This window comes from Passer domesticus, chromosome 9 (assembly GCF_036417665.1).
Source record: "Passer domesticus isolate bPasDom1 chromosome 9, bPasDom1.hap1, whole genome shotgun sequence".
In the NCBI taxonomy this organism is placed as follows: Eukaryota; Metazoa; Chordata; class Aves; order Passeriformes; family Passeridae; genus Passer; species Passer domesticus.
The window spans coordinates 11,146,729-11,166,377 of NC_087482.1; the positions used below are offsets into that span (position 1 = coordinate 11,146,729).

The following is a 19,649-nucleotide window of genomic DNA, read 5'->3' on the forward strand; positions in this document are numbered from 1 at the left end:
ATTCCTGTGCAGAAGAAGGAAATTCAGTAGAGGGGAGGTGCAGGAATTCACAGGCAACGTGGGCGTACATTGGGGCCTTCACAGCCATCACTTTGTTCTGAGGTCACAGAGCTCTGTTTGATGTCAGGTTCCAGAGCCCCACTGTGCTCTTCAGTGCTCGCTCTGGGCAACACTGCAGCAGCAGCAGCAGCAGCAGCAGCAGCAGCAGCAGAGTGTTGCTAGCAGGGGGGATCATGGTCCTGAGCCGCTACCTCCTGCTGCTCTTTCTCGTGGCCCTGCCAGCCCAGAATGCCCAGAGTGCTCCAGCAGCTGGGCAGGGAGCAGGTAGGCAGGCAGGGGCCAGCACACAGCCCTGGCTGGCAGCAGCGGGGCCGGGAGCAGGGATGGCTGAGCCAGGAAGGCAGCACGGGGCAGGCAGAGGGGCAGAGGCTCCAGGGGAGGTGTGAGGGGCTGCAGCTGCTTTAGGGTGCAGCATGGAGAGAGCTTCCTAAGGAGCAAGGATGTGGGGAGGGTCGGGCCAGGCCCGGAAGCTCAGCACCAGTTCTCCATCACTCAGCAGTGGCTGTCCGTCCCTCCGCTCTGGGTGTCCAGCCTTCTGGCCCGGCTCCAGGGCTGACCCGCACACAGATCGTGTGGGCACGCCACGGCTTTTCCCTTCATGTGGGAGCTGCCAGCTCAGTGTCCCAAGGGCAGCCAGACCCCCCTGCAGCTGTGAGGATGCAGACCTGCTTGAGCGTGCCCTATCAGTGCCTTCCACATCCAGGCCTTGAGGTGTGCCCATGAGGGCAGTGCACGTGATGGTAACTTCTTGTGGGTGTTTGGTTGTAGTTGTGGACACAGAGAGTGCTCTTTCAGGCCCTGAGCGAGGGGCAGATACCGTGCTGACTCCGAGCTGGTACCTCAAGCGTGAGTAGTCAGTCTGTCCTGCCTTCACAAAAAGGAGCGCCCCTTTTCCCTGTTTTATTCACGAGAAAAATACCGTCATAGGTTAACGTGCTTTTGTAAATCTAACAATAGGGATGAAGGATGACAAGGTTCCTGAAGAGTTCCCTGAAGGATTGCCGGATGTTCCAGAGGAGCTCCTGGCAGCCTTGCATGAAGCCCCATCTGGTTAGTATATCCCACTCTGTTAACCCTGGCAGCCGGGAAGCTGAGCTTTTGCTTCCTGTAGGCATGTGCTGTATCCTGGACAGGCAGAAGCACTCAGTCAGAGTCCTGCTGCAGGCCCGCTCCATTTCACAGCTCCTGCAGGGAGCCCTAGAGATGGTCCAGCACAGCCTCCGCTCGCAGCTGTTCTTCCAGATGACTGCCAGGGGCTTCTCCAGCTGCTGCTGCAGTTGCAGCATTCCTGGCCAGGGCTGCTCTGTGCAGACATTGGCATCCAGATGTTGGGCAAAGGCCAGTGCTGAATTTGGGTTCGCCACACGCTCAGCACAGCATGGAGGCAGCAATGACATCAGAGCAAGCCTTGGCTGCCCCTTGCAAAGCTCAGGCTCAGGGACGGGTTGAAGCTGGAGTCCAAGGGTGAGGGGGAACCTGAAGGTACTCCTTCTGTGGGTCATTTGGTTAAGTCTCGGCTGGTTTGGGTCTGCACTTCTTGTTGCACTGCAGAAAATCCAGCTGTCCATTCCTCCTGTCTTGGGGGGGACAGCGGCCTCGTCAGCGCCGCTTGCCGGAATGCCCAGGCCATGGTACCGTGCTTGTGCTGAGGGGCAGTGGCTTCTGGTTAATGTGTGCAATGTTTTGTTTTTCTGAAGAGACAGATTCTGAGACTGTGCCGGAGACCTTAGCTGTGGAAGAAAGTGACAGTGTGCCAGGCTCACATGAAAAAAGAGAACCAACAGAGGACACCAGGACACTTGCTGAGCCTGAGGAATATTCAGGTGAGTGCTTGCTAGATGCTGTCTTGGGCAAAGAGCAGCATTTCTGCTGTATCCCTGCAGTGCTCTCCATGGGTGAATTGCAGGTGCCCAGCACGCAGCCCGGGCCTGCAGCCCGGAGGAGTAGATGGGGCAGTGCTGCTCCCTGGCACACACTGGGCTCTTGTGCATGAGAGCTTGATGGGATCCCTCTTGGTCCCTGATGCTAAGACACCAGAGCCAGAGGAAGCCATCTCTGAAGACAACATCAGATGTCAGTTCTGATCCACTAGCAGTGCCAGTCCTTGGGCAGCTGAAGCACACTGTGGGGTTATGCCTAGTGCAGAGCACAAACGCTGACTCTTGCATTGTCTCTTCTCCTGCCAGGGTCATCCGGTGGGCAAAAAGCCCAGACTGCTGGACACTGTGACCCGAGCAAGTACTACATCCTAGTAGGGACAGTAGCAGCCTCAGCTTTGCTTCTGCTTGGGGCAGTGTCTGGCTATCTAGTCATGCATCAGCTGCTGAGGAGAGACAGGTGAGTTATTAATTGCTGCCATTGGCAAGGAAGTCTTTGCAGCATGCAGGAGCGCCCAGGCGGCTCCTAGCAGGGCTCTGAGGAAACTGTGCTCCAAATTCCTATCTGTGAGGAGTCTTCTTGGAAATCTGTTTCTACAGGAGGAGCCAGGAGGACAAAGAGGCAACAGGACAGGACTGGGACTCTTCCTGGGAAAGCTGTGGTCAGCCTAGAGGTGAAGCAGAGTCAGGAGAAGGAGCGGGAAGCAGCGAGAGAGCCCAAGGCAACGGGTTCAGGGACAGCTGCCGCCTGTTTCCTGAGCTCTTTGCAGCAGAGCTCGCCCAGCTGCACAAGAACATGAGCGCAGACCCGTCACCTCTGCCCACCTGCTCCTTCTGTGCTCTGGCTGACAACACCTCTTCACGGGACCACTGGATTTCCCTGGAGTCACCTCAGCCCACAGCATCCTCTTGGCCCTCCTACCAATACCTGCAGGACTACTATCTGTTAGAGGATGAAGATTAGTGATAGTGATAGATGGTTAGTGATAGTGATAGCCATAAATAGTGATAGCGGTAGTGATTCTTTTAGTGATAGTGATAGGGACACTTGATATTAGGGGGTGGTGGTTGTTTTAATGATAGTGATAGTTAATATTAGAGGATAGTGATGGTTTTAATGATAGCGTTAGTTAATATTAGGGGATAGTGATTGTTTCAATGATAGCGTTACTTGATATTAGAGGAGGGTGATTGTATTAGCGATAGTGATAGTCATAAATAGTGATAGTGGTAGTGATTCTTTTAGTGATAGTGATAGGGATACTTGATATTAGAGGGTGGTGGTTGTTTTAATGATAGTGATAGTTAATATTAGAGGATAGTGATTGTTTTAATGATAGCGTTATTTGATATTAGAGGACAATGACTGTATTAGCGATAGTGATAGTTAATATTGGAGGATGGTGATTGTTTTTGTGATAGTGGTACATTTAGTGATAGTGATACTTGGTATTAGCAGACAATTATTGTTTTCTTGATCTTGATAAATAAATATTTTTCCAAAAGCAGTAAGTTCTTGCCTGGTGTGGCTGTTTCTGTTGGGGTAGAATGCACAGAGCTGGGAGCAGGGCTGGGGCTGTGACAGGAGCTCTGAGAAACTTGCACTGCAGTGCAGGAGCTGCTTGTGCCACCTCAGCCTGCTTTCCCAGCAGTGGCCGTTCACAAAGCTTTCCTGCACCAGCACGGGGACACGCTGGCTAGCAGTGACATGCAGAAACTTCTCTGGGAGCTCATTTGGGATGCTGCCCTGAATCAGGAAGGTCTGGGCAGAGAGGGAAAGATGTTCTGCGAGGGATGGCTGTCCAGCAGTGAGCACATCAAGAGACCCGAGGTGGTGACTTAGGTCGTGGCAGTCCCTCCCCGAAGAGCTTCAAGAGAGGAGCATCAAGGAGCAGAAAGCTGGAGCCGGGCTGTGTGAGAGGGGAAGGAATGTCCTATCAATCACAGGAGCCTTCTTAAAAATTAGATGGATAACAGCGACTATAATTATAATAAAAATTACAGTCTTGTCGCACGCAGTATGGGAAAAAAGCCCAGAGCTGGGATAGAACAGAGAACTTTTGTGGAGGATTTTGTGAACAGCTAGCTAGTTGACAAAGGTCACACTGATATAATACCGTTAGTTAAGCAAGAAGGAGATGAGGATAGGAGTCAGCGGACAGTGTCCAAACCTGGCAAGGGCACTGAGCCCTTGGTGCAACATCAGGATGGGGGAGAGGATGGTTAGTTAGAAATATGAAGAAAAGATGTGGACAGCTGCAACATAGTAGCCACAAGCATGCTAAGGTAGGCGTAGTTAGCTGATAAGTAACTAACCAATAATGAGCTCACCTTTTGCAATATGTATTGGCCTCATTAACACCAATATAAATGTATGTGCCTACCAATAAAGTTTTGAGATTTGCTGATCACTCCTATTGAGTGCCGCATTTTTTCCGCTGATTACCACAGGCCTCAACCCACTACTTTTATCCCAGCAAGTACAGTGAGACAAGAGCACTCCTTTAGATCCAGTGCATTGAATTCAGCAAAGCCTCCCCAGCCACTCCCAGCTGAGATGTTCAGGAATCAAAGGAGGAAGCTCCACCATGATTTCATTGGCAGTAATGGGGACACGCCTCTGGAAGTGCTGCCAGCTGAGCCAGGGGCTGGGCCTGGGGGGGACTCATGTGCCCCCATTGCTCTCTCAGGGCAAATGCCGTGTGTGCAACACCAAGGAAATGTAATGAACACTGCCTCGGGGATTTCATACAGACAGAAAGGCCAAATGGAGCAAACTTTGGTTTAATGATAAAAACAGATTGTGTCTCAACAAAGACAAAATGTAAAAAGTTGAAGCATAGAAACACCAAACACCAAACATTTATTGCTAAATCTAACACTACTAATACATCTTTAATAATAGTTATATATCTTATATATATCTTAGCTAATAAACAGAGGGATTCCTATCATGTAAACTAATAGAAGAATAAACAATCCTAAAAACTTGAAAAACAATCTTATTTCTATCTAGTCCTGCAGACGCATAACTCTTGCTAGCCTGGGGCAAATGCAGGGCTAATTTGGCCTTTTCTTCTTGGGGAGAGGCTGTGCATCCTTGCGTGGGCGATGTCTTCTCCTGTGCTTGTTCCTCTCCTTGATGGTTTCAAACTCCCTGGAAGACAGGAAACAAACCATCCATTGTTAACTCCATACACACCATTAAGCCAAGTGCCGAGATCTCCCTTTTTGGATGAATTTCCATCTTTTCAGGCTGTGACAAATTGGTAAAGTGATCAGCACCATGAGTCTGATCTTGCTGGTTTCAATTCTTTGAAATGTCTTCCTCCTTTTGCTTCATCCTAGGTTTAATTGGATCAGCAGCATCAAAGCAAGCTTTGATGCATGTGTTCCTGTTTGTATGAACTGTGTCTTGTTGGGGCATGGCAAGGTTTCACTGGGAATGCTGGGTTTGAACGAAGCTGTTTGGGTTCCAAGTGGGCTGTAAGCTTGAGCACGGCTGCCAGGGGCGATCCTGCAAGTGGCCTCAGCTTGCCCTGTGGTGCCTTTGGAAAGGGTCAGCGTGCTTTAGGCCAAAGGGGCAGCTGGGAGCAGAAGGAGGAGGAGCTTGCGCACCGTTGGCACTGCCCGCACGGAAAGGGGCCTCCCGCTGGCTGGGGCGGCTGGCGCGGTTGGCAGCAGGGACACTCCGCGCTGCCAGCCCACTTGCGGCTTCTCTTCCCTGTCTCCCCAGTCTCCTTCCTGGGAGGGCTTTTCCTCCTCTTCCGTTTGCCCGCAGTCTGGGAATCAAAGAATCCTTATCAGTGCTTCCTTCCTTCCTTTTAGAAAGCTGGAATTCACAGCATCCACCCCAAAAATCTATTGGCCTAAGCAAATTCTTCCAAACCCCAAAGAGCTGAGAAAAGGGCTGGATATGGCAGTGGGCTGCGGCAGGCTGCCAACCATGGAGGTTGGAGGAAAATACTCCCCTTTACCACAGCTCTAAGGGGGTGGGATAAATACGTGGCTATCCATAGTTCTACATGTCTGATTTCTACCTCTCTGCCTAACATCTATTTATCTCTGGTTTTCCTCCCCACATGTCTAGGGCATGGCTTTTACATTCAGTCACACTAGTGAAGACACATGATTACCCATTTTCTCCTACCCAAAATAATCTCTCTCTCTCCCTCTCTCTGTCTCTCTCTGTGAAGCAAATTGCTCTCTGCCAGTAAGGAAAGTATTAAAGGTGCCATGGCACTGGCAGCTCCTTTTTGGGGATACGCTGGGGTGCTACAAAAGATCTCTAAAATTTGGCAGCATCTCCATGAAGGCAGCCCAGATGGCTGATGTTAGCAAGCAGTGGGGAATGAAAGGTGTGATTGGAATCTGAGGGTGCCAGCCCTTGAGAAACCGATTTGTAGAGAGTCAAAGCCCATTTTGATGGTGGTGCTGCTTTGTTGGGTCAAAGTTGTGCTCCACAATTCCGTATTTCAGGGCAGCAGCACAACAAAAGTCTGGGTAGCACCTGCTGTGCCTCTCCCAGTGCGTGGGACCAAGGGAGCCTGGCAAAGCGGCGTCTGGTGTGGCTTACCAGCAGGGTTTGTGCCCTTCTGCCAGTTTCTTGACCCTGCTGGCATGTCTGGATTTTCTTCCCACTCACCTGAGCAAGAGTGCTGCTGGCAAGTTTCTGCTCTTTTTTCCAGCAGTAGTAGTACTCCACACACTGTGCCACAGTCTTACTTGGGATCTGTTGTGAAGAGCAAAAGAAGGAATCTGAAACAGCCGTCCTGTAGGGTGCATTGGAGAACAATGAGAATACAGAGTAAAGTAGGAATTAAAGTCACGGAGAAAATTGAGGAGGGTGTAAAATGAAATGAATATGCAGGAGTCAGAGAGGCATTATGCAATGTAATAAACCGAGTATTGTGCTACGTGGTACCACATGTAATGCACAGATCAACACCAAGTCCCTCTAGCAGAGTTCTTCTTTGCCCCGTTCACTGCAGTTACCCCAGCACAAGGTGTTGTGGAAGCAGCAGCATATATGGGAGACAAGTCTAACAGAAGAGAGCTTTGTCTTCCAAAACAGCCTGGAGAGAAGGGCTGCAGAGGCCGGATCATCATTTTCACACAGGCCTTCCATGTCCTGTTCTGTGGCTGCTTTAACAGTTTTGGTACTTGAGAAGAGAGGGACATAGGTGCAGTATTTGGTACCAGCAATAATCAACATGTCCCTTCTGATGATCTGCCAAGGTGAGAAATGTCCTGTGGCTTTACCTGCTTCTGGATGAGATGGAAATCCTTGCCGTAGGTGTGGAAAGCCTTTTGGAAGGCCTCCTTCTCCTCAGGTGTCCATCTATCAGAGCCTGGCAAGAAAAAGCAGCAGCTGAATTGATCCCTCTAGCCACTTGAAGCAGATCCCACTGGCTGCTGAAAGCAAGCTGGCGCCAGCCGTCATTCACGTGTGTGCATGTCTGCTCCCTCAGAAGGTGATGAAGACGAGAGCAGGCATTCCCCAGGGAAAAAAGCATGGAAAACGAGTCAAGCTGAAGGAGTAGATGCTGGTGCTTTCCCTGTCCCCAGAGAAGGCGAGATCGTGTGCTGGTTTTAAGCACAACTAATTGAAGCAGAAATGCTTGACACGGCCATTAAGCGCACGGCAGCATGTGTCAGTGAAGGAAGAAGCTGGGCTTGGGTTACCTGCATAATGATAATCAGCCAAGGGATGGCCTTGAGCTGTTGGAGGACCCCCTGAGAGCAACATCTCCAGAGCCTCCTGCAAGATGCAAAGGAAAAAGGCTTGAGCTGACCCACAACACAAAAAAAGAGCCAAACCCCACCAATGCTGCCCTTCAGCCGCTTTGCTTCTTCAGCTGAGGATTCAGGCCACTGGCTCTCATATGGGTCAAAGATTGTGCTTTGCTCCCAGTCCCTCATTTTTGCTGCCCAGCCCTTGGCTCCTGCTCCCCAAGGGTAGCATTTTCCTCTCCAACTCCATGATTTTGCTCCTCCTGCATCCTGAATTGCCTCAGCTGACTGAGGCTTCTGGGAATTGCCCCTCAAAATGTCTTCGAGAACACAGATCTCCAGGAGGTTTTCAAGGCAGCAGGCTGCAGGACCCTGCGGCGCTGCCTCCAGGAGAGATCTTGTCCCTGCTGGAGCCATTTGGGCTCAGCCCTGCCGCAGCTGGACGAGACACAGCAGGCAGCGAGTGCTCTGCTGCTTGTGAACTCCCTTCTTCAAGGAGCAGCCAGGAAAGGCTGTCCCGCTGCCCGGACCTTATCAATTCCCTGCCCACTCTTGCCCGCGCCCAAACAGCCGCTTCCTACCGGAACGCTGCCGCGAGCCTGGTGCAGGCAGTGCAGGGCGAGCTCCAGCTGAGCTGCTGCCCCGGGAAGGCCACGGGAGCTGGCCATGTCCAACAGTTCTCTGACTGCAAGCACAACAAAAACCCACCCAAAGTCAGCCTTGAGCCAACAAAGGGGAAGGCTTGCCGTACAAGGCAGGAGGGAAAGCACAAGAGCTAAAGCCTGCAGCTTGGAGAGCACGAAAAGGAGAGCAAAGCAAGGGGCAGCTGAAGCAAGGGCCCACCTAGTGCTGCCTCTCCCTTCCATGCAGCTTTTGTCATAAGGAGTGGGGGCCAATCTCCCCTCTTCCAGTGGCACATGCCTCTGACCCATTTGGAGAGCAGCACAGTTGCTCTTTTTCCTGCTCTGCTGCAGAAGCAGAGTATTGTCCTTACGCCTACCACTTCCACAAGGGAAGATGGGCATGACAAGGAGAGAAGCAGAGCCTGCCAAAAGCTGCCTTTTTACCCAAAAATCACCATTTTACATGCCCGACTATCTCAGGAGTTGAAGGAAAGCTAGACAGCTACCTCTGTCTGGTTTTTCCAGGTCAGGGTCGTCTTCCTCCAAGGGCTTCCAGACCAGGGTTGCAGGCTCTTCATCCTCACTTGGCGGCCCGGTCTGCAGCTCAGGGAGCTCGGCCTGAAAGTCACTGCCAACATTGATGTGTCTAGAGGAAGAAGGAGTAGGACGTAAGAAAGGCAAGTGGTCAAGAGACACCTGGCGTGCAGCCACAGCCTTGGACCAATCCCACTGTGACTCTGAAAGAGCAGTTGTCTTGCTCGCCGTTCCTCAAGTTTGCTGTCCTTTAACCCTAGGCCAAAACTCACGGCTCAGTGAGGACTCTTGCTTTCCTTTTCATTGTGCCTCTCCTTTCCACCTGAAAGAGATCAAAACAACGCTCCAGATGAAACTCATTCTGCCAAGATGTGTCGGTAGCCTGCTTCTCATCCTCATCATCACTGAAAACCCCAAGCTCCTCTGTCCCAGCTCCTCTCCATTAGGTGTCATTGCTGCATTTTTCACTTGGAATTTCTGAGGCAGGTCCCTCTAGCAGTCTGCAGCTTGCTCAAGAAGGAAAGCTGAAGGGCAGGCACTAGAGTGCCTTGAGTCTTGGGGCCAGTGAGAAGAGCCAAGAGGATGCATGGAAGATGCGCTACTGCAGGCTTGGGTTGGATGGAAGGCAAAGGTTCTTCAGCCAGAGGGGGCTTGGGCACTGGAACTGCCTCCCCAAGGAAGGGCTCCCAGCACCAAGGCTGAGAGAGCTCCAAAAGTCTTTGGACACTGCTCTTGGGCACAGGCTGGGATTCTTGAGGCTGTCCTGAGCAGGCCCACGTGCTGGGCTCCATGGTCTTTGGGAGTTCCTTCCAGCCCAGAAAATGCTGTGACACTGTGATTGTGTTCCTGAGAAGCACCACTCAAGAGGGCATCTCACAGCTGCCTCTGACCGTGAGGCAGAGCCAGCCCTACACACATTGAACAACACAGACAAATCTATAGCAATATCTCTCTGGAAAAGAGATGCAAGGCAGTGGGAAAAAATCAAAAAAGCTATGAAAATAGTATGTGTCTGTAAGTGATGTAAGTATGTGAGTATATAGGAATTGCTGAAACCAGATCATTTCTGAGGATGAAAGCCAGTACTGCAGACAAGCCCAGCAAACTGCTTCCATGCTCTGATGGGCAGGCATCCCAGAGGCGAAGTCCCATCCTTCTGGTTTTTCAAGCTTTGCAGGAAGTGTGACCAGAGTGAGGGTGTAACAGGATTAGTGGACACTGAACCCCTGAACTCCTTCGGAATGACCAGTTGGTTTTGGGGTCACCACAACGTAGTTTTAGGACTTAAATGGGTGCCACGAAGTTTTACACAGGTCACCAGTGGACGAGAATCTGCAAGTGCACCGTGACAGCTCCCTACGTCCTCTATGGAAAGGTGTGTATTTCCCCTGGAGGCAGCATTATTCCTGGAGAAGTTGCAGCCTGCTTTCATGTGCAACCTCGTCTGGGGAAAGTGACCACACACCGTGTCTGTGGTGGTTGGTGGCAGAGCCAGCTGGAGCCTCCTGCCGTTCTGTGAGTGCTTTGGGGCCCACGGGGATTTTCTTACCTTGCACAGTGCCAAAGTGCTGTGGGGATGCTTGGCAGTAGACGAGGAGATGAGGATGTCGCTGCAGAGGCCAGCTGTGGCGCCGAGTGCAGAAGGTGGCTGCTGAGGGACAGCCAGGAGCAGATGCTGCAGCTGCTGCTCCAGCTGCTCCACCAGTGTTCCACCAACGGCCGCAGGAGCAGCAGACAAGGGCAGTTGCTACAGGCACAGCCCAACATTCCATGCAGAACCCCAGGGGAACCATGGGACAGAAACAGGGATAGGCCACCTTTGCCCCTTCTACTTCTTCTGCTGCAAGTTTGCTCTGAAAACTGAGGAGAAAAGCTCCCCACTGGGGCTTTTCTCCTCAGTCCTCTGGATAGGGAAAAGCAGAGCCGGGACAGCTCTGGCTCTCCTCTTTGCTTCTCTGTAAGGTGCCTGCAGCTGAACAGGCACAGGAGGCTGGCTCTGTCCAAGCGCCCATTCCACATTTCCTGCACTGCAGAACCAGGATGACTGGCTCTCCTCTGGCTCTGAGAGGAGCTTGCAAATCGTTCCGTGCAGAACCAAGTGCAAAGCTTTCTGTCCAAGTGGCGGCATTCATCCTGCCCCCTTTCTCAATTGTCTGGTGCCCAATAATGTCACTTGATGTTTTCCCTCCTTTGGCCTGCTGAGCTGTCTCTCACCTCAACACTCCTTCCCTGAAACTTGGAGAAACGGGATGTTTCTCAGGAGAGCCGATGGGGACACACACACTGGGGCAGTGCACCAGCATTGCTGTAGTCAACAGGTCATGCAGAATTTCTAGGTCTCTCTTCCAGCTCCCTTGAAGAAGGGAGAATGTTCGTCTCTACTACTCTGGCATTCCTCTAAGGAAGGAACACCAAGAGAACGAACGGCTTTTCGACATGAATGGCTTTCGCCTTTGTTTGAATACTTAGATATGGTAAAACCCAGCCACTTGTACTGCTTCCCTGCCTAAGGTTATAGTAAAACAAATCTTGCTTCCTTCCCAGCAGACATCATCCACACATATGCCCCCAACCTGCTGGGAAAACATCTGGAACAAGGCCCACTGCAATGCAGATACTTTGTAGGCTCCAGATCCCACCTGCACTGGCTCCAGCAGGCAAGGGCAAGCTTTGGTCGCTTCCCAGAAGCAGCCTGGCCATTCCCCCCTGCCTCGCCCCCTCGCCATCCTCCACAGCCCCTGCTGCCAAAGCCTTGCTAGGCAGAGCCATTTGCTGGGCTCGGTAAAAGAGTGACTTGGATTCTTCTTTGGTGCAAATACCAAAGCTGTGAGAAGTGAGAGGATCAGGTTCACAGCCGCTCTGCTTTAGCTAAGGACATTACTGGAGGCTCAGAGCCTGGTCCTTTAAAGAGAAACTGAATCTGAGCTACTGGTGTTTTCCTGGTGCATGTGGACATTTATTTTCTACAATCTCAAGATGATCCTGAGGTGTTCTAAAAAGTCTCTTTTCCCCAACTCAGCTGTCGAAAAAGGAGTCAGAAGTCTTCCGTTTTGTTCTCAAGTCTGTTTATTATTTCTTATCTACAACATTCTCTGTCTGGCTTGCAGAGGTCTGTTCTGTACGTCAGTCTGAGGCACACTGCCCTCCCCCAGGGCTGGTGTTGTCTTTTATACTATAAACTACGTATTCAATATTTACAGTTATGTCCCAATACCTATCACCTGTGTTAGACAGTGACTTTCTACTCTAAACCAATCCCAAAGTGCCACCATCACCAAGAAGATGGAGGCTAGGAAGAAGAAGGGAGAAGAACAGGACAATGCCCAAATTCCTCCATCTTGTGCCCCTAGACCCCCATAGTCAAATTCTTCAAAATTCCACCTTTCACCCTGTGGCAACTACTGTTATGCTACTTAAACTTTTGTGACTTGTAATTCTTCATATAAAGTTGGTAATTTGCTCCCATGGGTTGAGATTGAATTCCCAAGTGTCTTTGGCTTCCTGCCAGGGTCTCCAAGCCCCTGACAGGATTTTGAGCCATCCAGGGCATCCAGAGGGATGTCCTGGGTTCTGACAGAAGAAAAGACTACATATGGGACTTATCCTTTATTTGATATGAAACAGTTTTCAACAGAAATCGGGGAAAAAAGCCTTTGAACACATCTTTACTTTGAAGAAAGGTGGCTGCAGCAGCAAATACTTACCACGACAAATAGGCATGAGCTGTCATTCTTTATGTTATTATGTGTGCGTGAAATACTGTCATTAAGCCTCTACAAAACACAGAGTGCAATGGGAATCTCTATTTAATCTCCTCATCAGTACAACTTATGCTGGATTCTGAGAGACCTATTTAATTACTTTAATGCTTCGACCATTCCTGTGAATGTTCAAAAGCCATTAATCATGGCACTCAGACTCTGGCAGATATTTGGTCTTGAAGGAAAACTTTTTACTGAGTTTTTTCTTATGTCTTTTAAAACACACTGTGATCAGTTAATATCATGAGTTAGAAAGCCATAGCATGTTGAAAAGCACTATTGTAGCAAACATCTATGTAGTCAGAAAACGTCCTTTAGATAAAATCAGAATGTCCAAGGACTCTATCCTCTCCCTCTCTCTTTCCCTTGCCTCTTCTTTCTACCTTTCCCTTCCCTTTTCCCATTCCCTCTTCACTCCTACAGTCTCTTATATTCACAGAGAGAGGTTTCTATAACCTGTCCCCTTTAAAGGGATTTACCACCCCTTCATTAACTCTGCCAGATGCTGTTTGAAGGTGTTCTCTCCGTTCTCTGAGAGGCATCTCTACACCATCCTGCCCCTGCAGACACTCTGGCTTGGTGGCAGAGGCTGTCACAGCACTGCCAACAGCAACTGTGCAGCCAGAGCTGCAGAATCTGTCACTGCTGGCCTGAAAGTGCCAGCCCTGGATGGAAATATCAGCAGGAGCTCATGCTCGTCCTCCCCGTGCTGACAAATCCCTGCAATCCCTCCTGCTGTGCTCTGTGGCAGCACTGCCAGAGGAGGCAGAGGATGTGACACATCCTCAGGGACACCTCGGGCTGGCTCTGGGCAGCAGGACCTTCCCTTGGCCCATGCTCACTTCTGCAGACAGCTATGGCCATGAGCCTCACACACTCCTTGCTTTTTGGGGCAAATGCCTTCAGCTTTGCTCATTTAAGGCTCTGCAAGGGGCCAAAGACCCAACCCTCTTTTTCTGAAAAAGCAGATGGTGGGCAGTTCTTCAGCCCACAGAATTAAAAATAAATTCTTTTGACCCAAGTAGCCTCCAAGCACATATTTTCGGAAGGAATTACTTTCCCACACATAGTGCACTTTCCCTCTTTTACTGCTAACAAAATCCCAGTGTTTGATGCAAACAGCCCCAGGATATGTTCATGAATAGCTCATCAAATAGCTCACAATCAGCCCCTTGAGAAAAGCAAAGTGTGTTTTCTAATGTAACCAGTTAGTTTGAGTTTTGAATGTTTTGCATTTGCAACTGAGACCCTGTAAGCAATTCTAATTGTTGGCAGTAGGTGAGATACTTCTGAACAAAGAAATCAGTTTTACCTGGCATTTACCTGGTCATACAAAAGAATGGATGTTTGGAGAGTGTGTTTTTATAATGTCATATGTTTAAGGTGGGACACACACAGTGTACAACATCTCTCCTTTATACTTTTCTTTTATAAATACATAGTTCTAAGAATTTATAACTTTTATTTGGCTTAAAAGATCAAAGACTCAGTAGTAAACACCTGTCAAGCCTCCTGGACCTCCGTTCTGGCCACCCAGGGCCATAGGGTGCTACTGCAATAGTTATTTTTCAGGCAACAGTAGCAAACATAGGCCCCAAGGCACCAACCTGCCCCCTTTCTGTATCATCAGCAATAGAAATTGGTTTTAAATTATGAGAATTTCCAACTCCCAAATGTCAAAAAGTATGTATTTTCACATGCAAACTATGATGGCTTTTGCTGATGTTTATAACATTTCACAGGGCCAAAGATGACTCAGATTTCTGAAGTTTTACAAAATAGAGATGCAAATGTCACAGGAAGCACAGCAAGGATAAAGGTTTAATCACCCTGAAAAAACCTCTCTTGCTGAAGTGTCCATAGAATCACAGCTTGATCCAGAGTGCACCAATAGCACCTTACCCTGTCCATGAGCCATCCTAGAAATGCAGAGCATGCCAGCCCCAAGTCTGGTTCTAGTGCCCGTTCTTATGCACAATTGTCTCCAAAATCTGCAGCAGCACAAGCCAAGGTGAGGGCAAAGCCCATTCTGAGGATGCCTTGGGGACCCTCCACGCCTGTTCCGAGCGCAGGGGACAGCAGGTTCTGCCACAGCAGCAGAAATTACATTACGTGTTAGTAAATGCAGCATTTAGAGTAGCAACTAAATAGTCCTATCTCAGAGTTAAATGTTCAATTCTTCATAAATGCAGTACCTAAACCAGTTAAATCCCACCTACACCCCAGACATCCACCTATACCTGCTTGTGTAAATTGTATTTTCCACTCCACTCCCTGGCCCTTCTCTCGCCACAGTCCTCAAGCCCTCAACCAGGCACAAGCCAACTTCTCACCATGCTGTTAGTAATCACCTGCCCCACCCACAGCAGCTGTGCAGGTCCCTGACTGCTGGGAGAACAGACTTGAAATGCAGACCCCATCCTCCACCACAAAAAAAAAAAAAAGAAAAAAAAAAATTCAGATTTTTCTAAATCATTTCAGACTAGTGAAAGATCAGGACATTGAGAGACTTGTTTATTACCTTCAGGCCAATCAAGATAAAGTTTATGTCCTTCTGTATCAAGGGAAGTCATGGCTTCATTTTGAAGCCCAGTTTTATGTTTTGTCAGCCCACTTTCCTTCCTCGTTTGTCCCTGCTCCCCAGGAGGCCACTCACTAGGCATATATAGAAATACCTGTGTCTGAAAACACATCTACATGAGTGCATGACTTGCACTGCAGCAGTTGAAGGCGTTGTTTTTATTGCACAAAGATCACAAACCTCTTCTAGAAGAACTGTAGAGTTCTTACTATGGAGCTGTAAGAACCCTGCCAGCACATCTGCTGCTAAAGCAACAATTCCAGCTTTGCAGTGGCTTAAGCGGGCTGAGACAGAAGTGTTGCTCCATCAATGCATAAACCACAACAAAGCAGTGGGGACAAGCCTTTGTTCCAAGTGTGACTGAAGCTTTGGGAAGCAGGTTTGCCTGCAGAGGGCACACAGAAGCATGACACCTTTGCCTGCTGTGCACCTACAATTTCTACACCATCATTATCACTGCTTGGGTGACTGAGCAAGCTGACAGTGTGTGACAGATTGTCTGTCGTGTACAGAAAGTCACAGAAAGAAGAAGGGAGGGAGAAAACAGGGAAGATGACAATGCAAAAGATGTTGAAGGAGTGTGGCAAGGATTGAGGATTAAGAGACAGAAATAAAAAGAGACCATACCCCTAAACTGTCAAGTGCTGAGGAGAAACTGCAAGTACTTGCATACTTCAGCTCACCACCTGGACTTGCATGCCTTGTCCACATTACCATAATTTCAATAATTTTGATTCCTGGAGAAGCTGCCAGGTCCCCAGTACCAGTCCTACCTCCCTTCCAGCAGTCTCTGTCTGGGCAGAGTTGAAAATAGATCAGGGATTATCTTTTACTCCATAAGCATTCAAGACAGCCAGAGAGGTTCCAGGAAAAGGCCATAGTGAGTGCCCAGAACAAAGAGATTTTAAGCAAGTGGAAGAAGGGAGTATTAATTGAGGATCACAGTTATATGTTGGGGTATAACCTTTCAAATATTTGTTGCTTTTGAAATAGAGATTTTTGGAGTTCACTTGAGTTAGCAATATGAATTAAGCATTTAAATTTTAGCTTGTAGAATTAAGTGTTGATTTTTTTCCTTTTACTTAAGAAATCATGGATGTAATTATCATGCCAGGCAAGAACAGGCGGGGCCAGGGGTTGGATATGCATGAAAAGGTTGAGCAATGTCATCTATATGGAGCACCTTTGTGAATAAAAGATTGAGCTCAGACCAGGGCTCAGGGCACAAGTTTTCAGGAGAGCTATCTCGCTTGTGCCAGGTGCTGACAATACAGACCCACTTCATAACTACATCAGGTTGTGGAGTCTATTTATTCCACCTATGGCTTCACTTTTCTACTGAAAACTGCAGGTGAGAAAGCCCAGGCAGAAAAGGGAAGGAGAAGCCACGTAAACAAACCCATAGCTCTATACAAGGACAGAAGCAGATTTCATCTTCACCAAGCTGAAAAGAGTGGTTTTATTAGAAAAAAAACAAAAGCAAAAATACCCTAACATCATATATATTCTCCCACCACATTCAGACATTACAACAATAAAAATGCACTATAAAACCACTGCATTAAATTGGTGAGTTAGGAAAAATAAACAGGGCACAGGTTAATCTATATAGATCTTTGGAAAGATGAGCAATTACAATCTGCACCCCAGCTCATGCTCAGTATTTACTATAATCTTAAATAACAATAAAGTCAAACACAACAGAAGACTGATGTTCCTACCTTCTGCTTCCAAACACAGCCACGGGTGGCAGCAGCTACCATGAGCTCCATTCTCCTGAGCTCACAGCGCAGCACAGCTGTTCCAGCCACACCAGCACGGGACTGGCCGCAGGTTGTACAGCCCGTGCCTGAGCCAGGATCAGAGCGCGTTTCCTCTCAGGTAAGGGGAGCCCCGTGCTCTTCCACAGCTTCTCCACCTTCTCCAGGAGCAAAGCAAACCCCACCACAGCTACAAAAGCCGATGCTTATCAAAGTTTTCCCTTAGCAGCTTGGAAGAGCCAACTCCCGCAGACTCCGCAGAGCGTCCGTCCCGGAGAGCCAGCCGCAGCTGCCCTGCTCTCCTTTCATCAGATCCGGGTGACACCCACCCACAGCCATTGAAAAGGGTCATTCCCAGCCTGGGAGCCAGGCGGGTCTAAGCAGCGAACAGTGATGATCATTAGAATCACCTGAGTAACAGCTGAGGTGACTTAGCTCCCTGCTTTGGACAGGCCCCTTTGGTGTCCTTGTGCAGTGGGGCAGTCCCTGCCCCGGCACTGGCAGGGCTGGAGGGCAGCTGGGAGCCTTTCCCAGCGCCTGGCAGCTTCTGCAGCTTTGGCAGCTGGGGCATGTCTTGTGTCTTCTGGAAACCTGCCACCACAGGGGGATCCTCAGGTAGCCTCGGGCTGGCATCTCTGATTTTTTTTGCAGTTCTTTTGTTTGTCTTAGGTCTGAGATCAACAAAAGGGCTTTTCCCACAACTTGCAAGCCGCTAAGTGAAATAATCTCGTTAATTCACCAAACACAATATTGCTGCCCCAAAGCAAGAACACACAGGCCAGAAATATGTCCATGCATGTGAAAAACACATATGAAAACTGATAAAGTTTAATAAAGGACAACAGGAAACAAGGACCATAGCGCAAAGGTTATTATGGCTGGATGCATCTGGGCACTCAGCCAAGCCCACGCTGTGTGTTGCATGAAGATTGCTGCATATGCATAGACCCTTATGCATAGCAAACTTTAGTTTACATGTTCCAAGAATTGTTTTGCATGGCTCCTCCTGTGTCTTAGAGCATGCATATTCCTTGGTTGTGGTTTTAGTCCATTCTTACCACCTCCAATTTTTGGACCTTGGTCCGCACCATCTTCAGACAGTGAGTGCTGACAGTGGGCACATCTGTAGCAGGTGTCTTCTTTCTATGTTCATTGGATGTTATCCCATTTAAGTAGGCATTTGAACACAAGCATACTTCTATCAGCTATTTCACTACTATGTCTAAGCCTAATTAAGAACTGAAATAAAAACTATATCTTTATAAGAAAGTTACTTTAACATCACACATATAAAATCTATTTTAATATTTGCAAAAAGCCAATATTAGAATATTATAATATGTATCTATAACAATCTATTGATAATATTGCTGAAAGAAGGAAAACTTTTCTAAATACCTAGTGCCTTTGGTAATCGCTAAAGGTAATGTAGCTTGGGCTCTACTACTGTTTACTCATCTTTCTATTGCACAGAAATCTTGGATACTTTAGTGTGTAGATCTGTATTTATGACATTCTCTGAAATGGAAGTGAGAGGAGAAATGGGCTAAATTCATATATCTGAAGTTATGTCTGAACATTTGCTGAGGTAAATCAAAGACTAAAGGACAGCTACTCTTTGTGAAGAATGCCAGAGCAAGTTAAAATATGTATTAACAGGCATAATCAACACACTAGAATTAAAAGAGCATCTCCACCAGAAGAGAGAGTCTATAAAATCACACTCTGCATCAAGAAAACATAATGTCTATCACTACATGGATTTGTCGCTTTGCACGCCCCTCTGCCAAGTGCAAGGGGCCTCAAGGACTGAAAGCACAGGGAGCCAAAGGGAGACAGCTGCACCTACGTCACTGGGGGCTCCTGGGGAAGCAGTTTCCTTGAGAATCAAGCTCCTCTCCTCCAAAGGCACTTCCCCAAATGTCTGCATTTCCCGGGAAACACCAACACACACTTCAGAAACCCTGGCAAGGCTGAATTCCTTCTGCTCCTTGCAGCACAGGCACTCCAGCTCGAGCTCATCTTCCTTCCCCCGGCTCTGTGTCACTTCCTTCCCCACGCCCACGTGTCGCTTTGGGCACGCAGCCCCGGGCCCCTACAAACACGAGCTGCCCGCTGCCTCTGCACGTGCCTGAACTCCTGCCTGCACTCATGGCAGCAAAACCAGGCTGTTCCCAGCCAGGGAGCGGAGCCCTGTTCCCACAGGAGGCTCTGGTCAGCCCCTTGCAGGACGCTCCGCTGTGCACGCAGCACTTCTCTTGCCCGCCCAGAACTCTCCTGGCACAGCAGAGCACAAGCTGGCCGGCTCTGGGCTCAGCGCTCACCAAACACGGGCACAGGAAGAGGCAGCGGCTGTTTTGCAGCCATGTCCAAGACAGCTGGGAAGGGTCCCCTGCCTCTGGTCTCACTTGGTTGGCTTTCTGAGTGGGCCTGAGGCAGGGGCTGCGATTCCTCACTTGTGGGGAGAGCAGAGCTGCCAGAAGCGCACCCAGCCTGCAGGCACTGCCTGACAGCGCTGCGGCCACTGGGACGCTCGCGCCTCTGAGTCACAGCCACTGCACTGCTGCTGCTGCTGCTGCTGCTTCATTTGCTTTGAGGCACACCCAGAGCTCACTGTTAGGCCACCATGGTCTCTGGTTCTGCCCTCTTCCTGTCCCTGTGTATGCATGGAGCCTTCCTGTGCTTTCAGCAAGCTCTTGGGGAGAACTTCCAGCATGGCA

At 49.2% G+C, this 19,649-nt stretch overlaps 2 protein-coding genes and 1 long non-coding RNA gene across 3 annotated transcripts; 1 reads left to right on the top strand and 2 right to left on the bottom strand.

Moving 5' to 3' along the window:
- The first annotated feature begins 694 nt into the window (after window positions 1-694).
- LOC135307142 (uncharacterized) lies at window positions 695-3,449 on the top strand. The gene is made up of 5 exons (XM_064431783.1): window positions 695-906; window positions 1,018-1,110; window positions 1,758-1,883; window positions 2,247-2,397; window positions 2,538-3,449. The coding sequence occupies exons 1-5, from the start codon at window positions 780-782 to the stop codon at window positions 2,899-2,901; spliced, it is 861 nt and encodes a 286-aa protein (XP_064287853.1). The 5' UTR covers window positions 695-779; the 3' UTR covers window positions 2,902-3,449.
- Window positions 3,450-4,705: 1,256 nt separating this feature from the next.
- On the bottom strand, window positions 4,706-8,144 carry LOC135307143 (zinc finger protein 541-like). The gene is made up of 4 exons (XM_064431784.1): window positions 7,623-8,144; window positions 7,200-7,288; window positions 6,583-6,669; window positions 4,706-5,094 (listed from the first exon to the last, which is right to left on the bottom strand). The coding sequence occupies exons 1-4, from the start codon at window positions 7,684-7,686 to the stop codon at window positions 5,086-5,088; spliced, it is 249 nt and encodes an 82-aa protein (XP_064287854.1). The 5' UTR covers window positions 7,687-8,144; the 3' UTR covers window positions 4,706-5,085.
- Window positions 8,145-13,983: 5,839 nt separating this feature from the next.
- Window positions 13,984-14,890, bottom strand: LOC135307628 (uncharacterized). Its single transcript, XR_010368331.1, has 2 exons — window positions 14,829-14,890; window positions 13,984-14,673 (listed from the first exon to the last, which is right to left on the bottom strand). It is a non-coding gene; the product is annotated as an uncharacterized LOC135307628 (long non-coding RNA).
- Window positions 14,891-19,649: the final 4,759 nt, after the last annotated feature.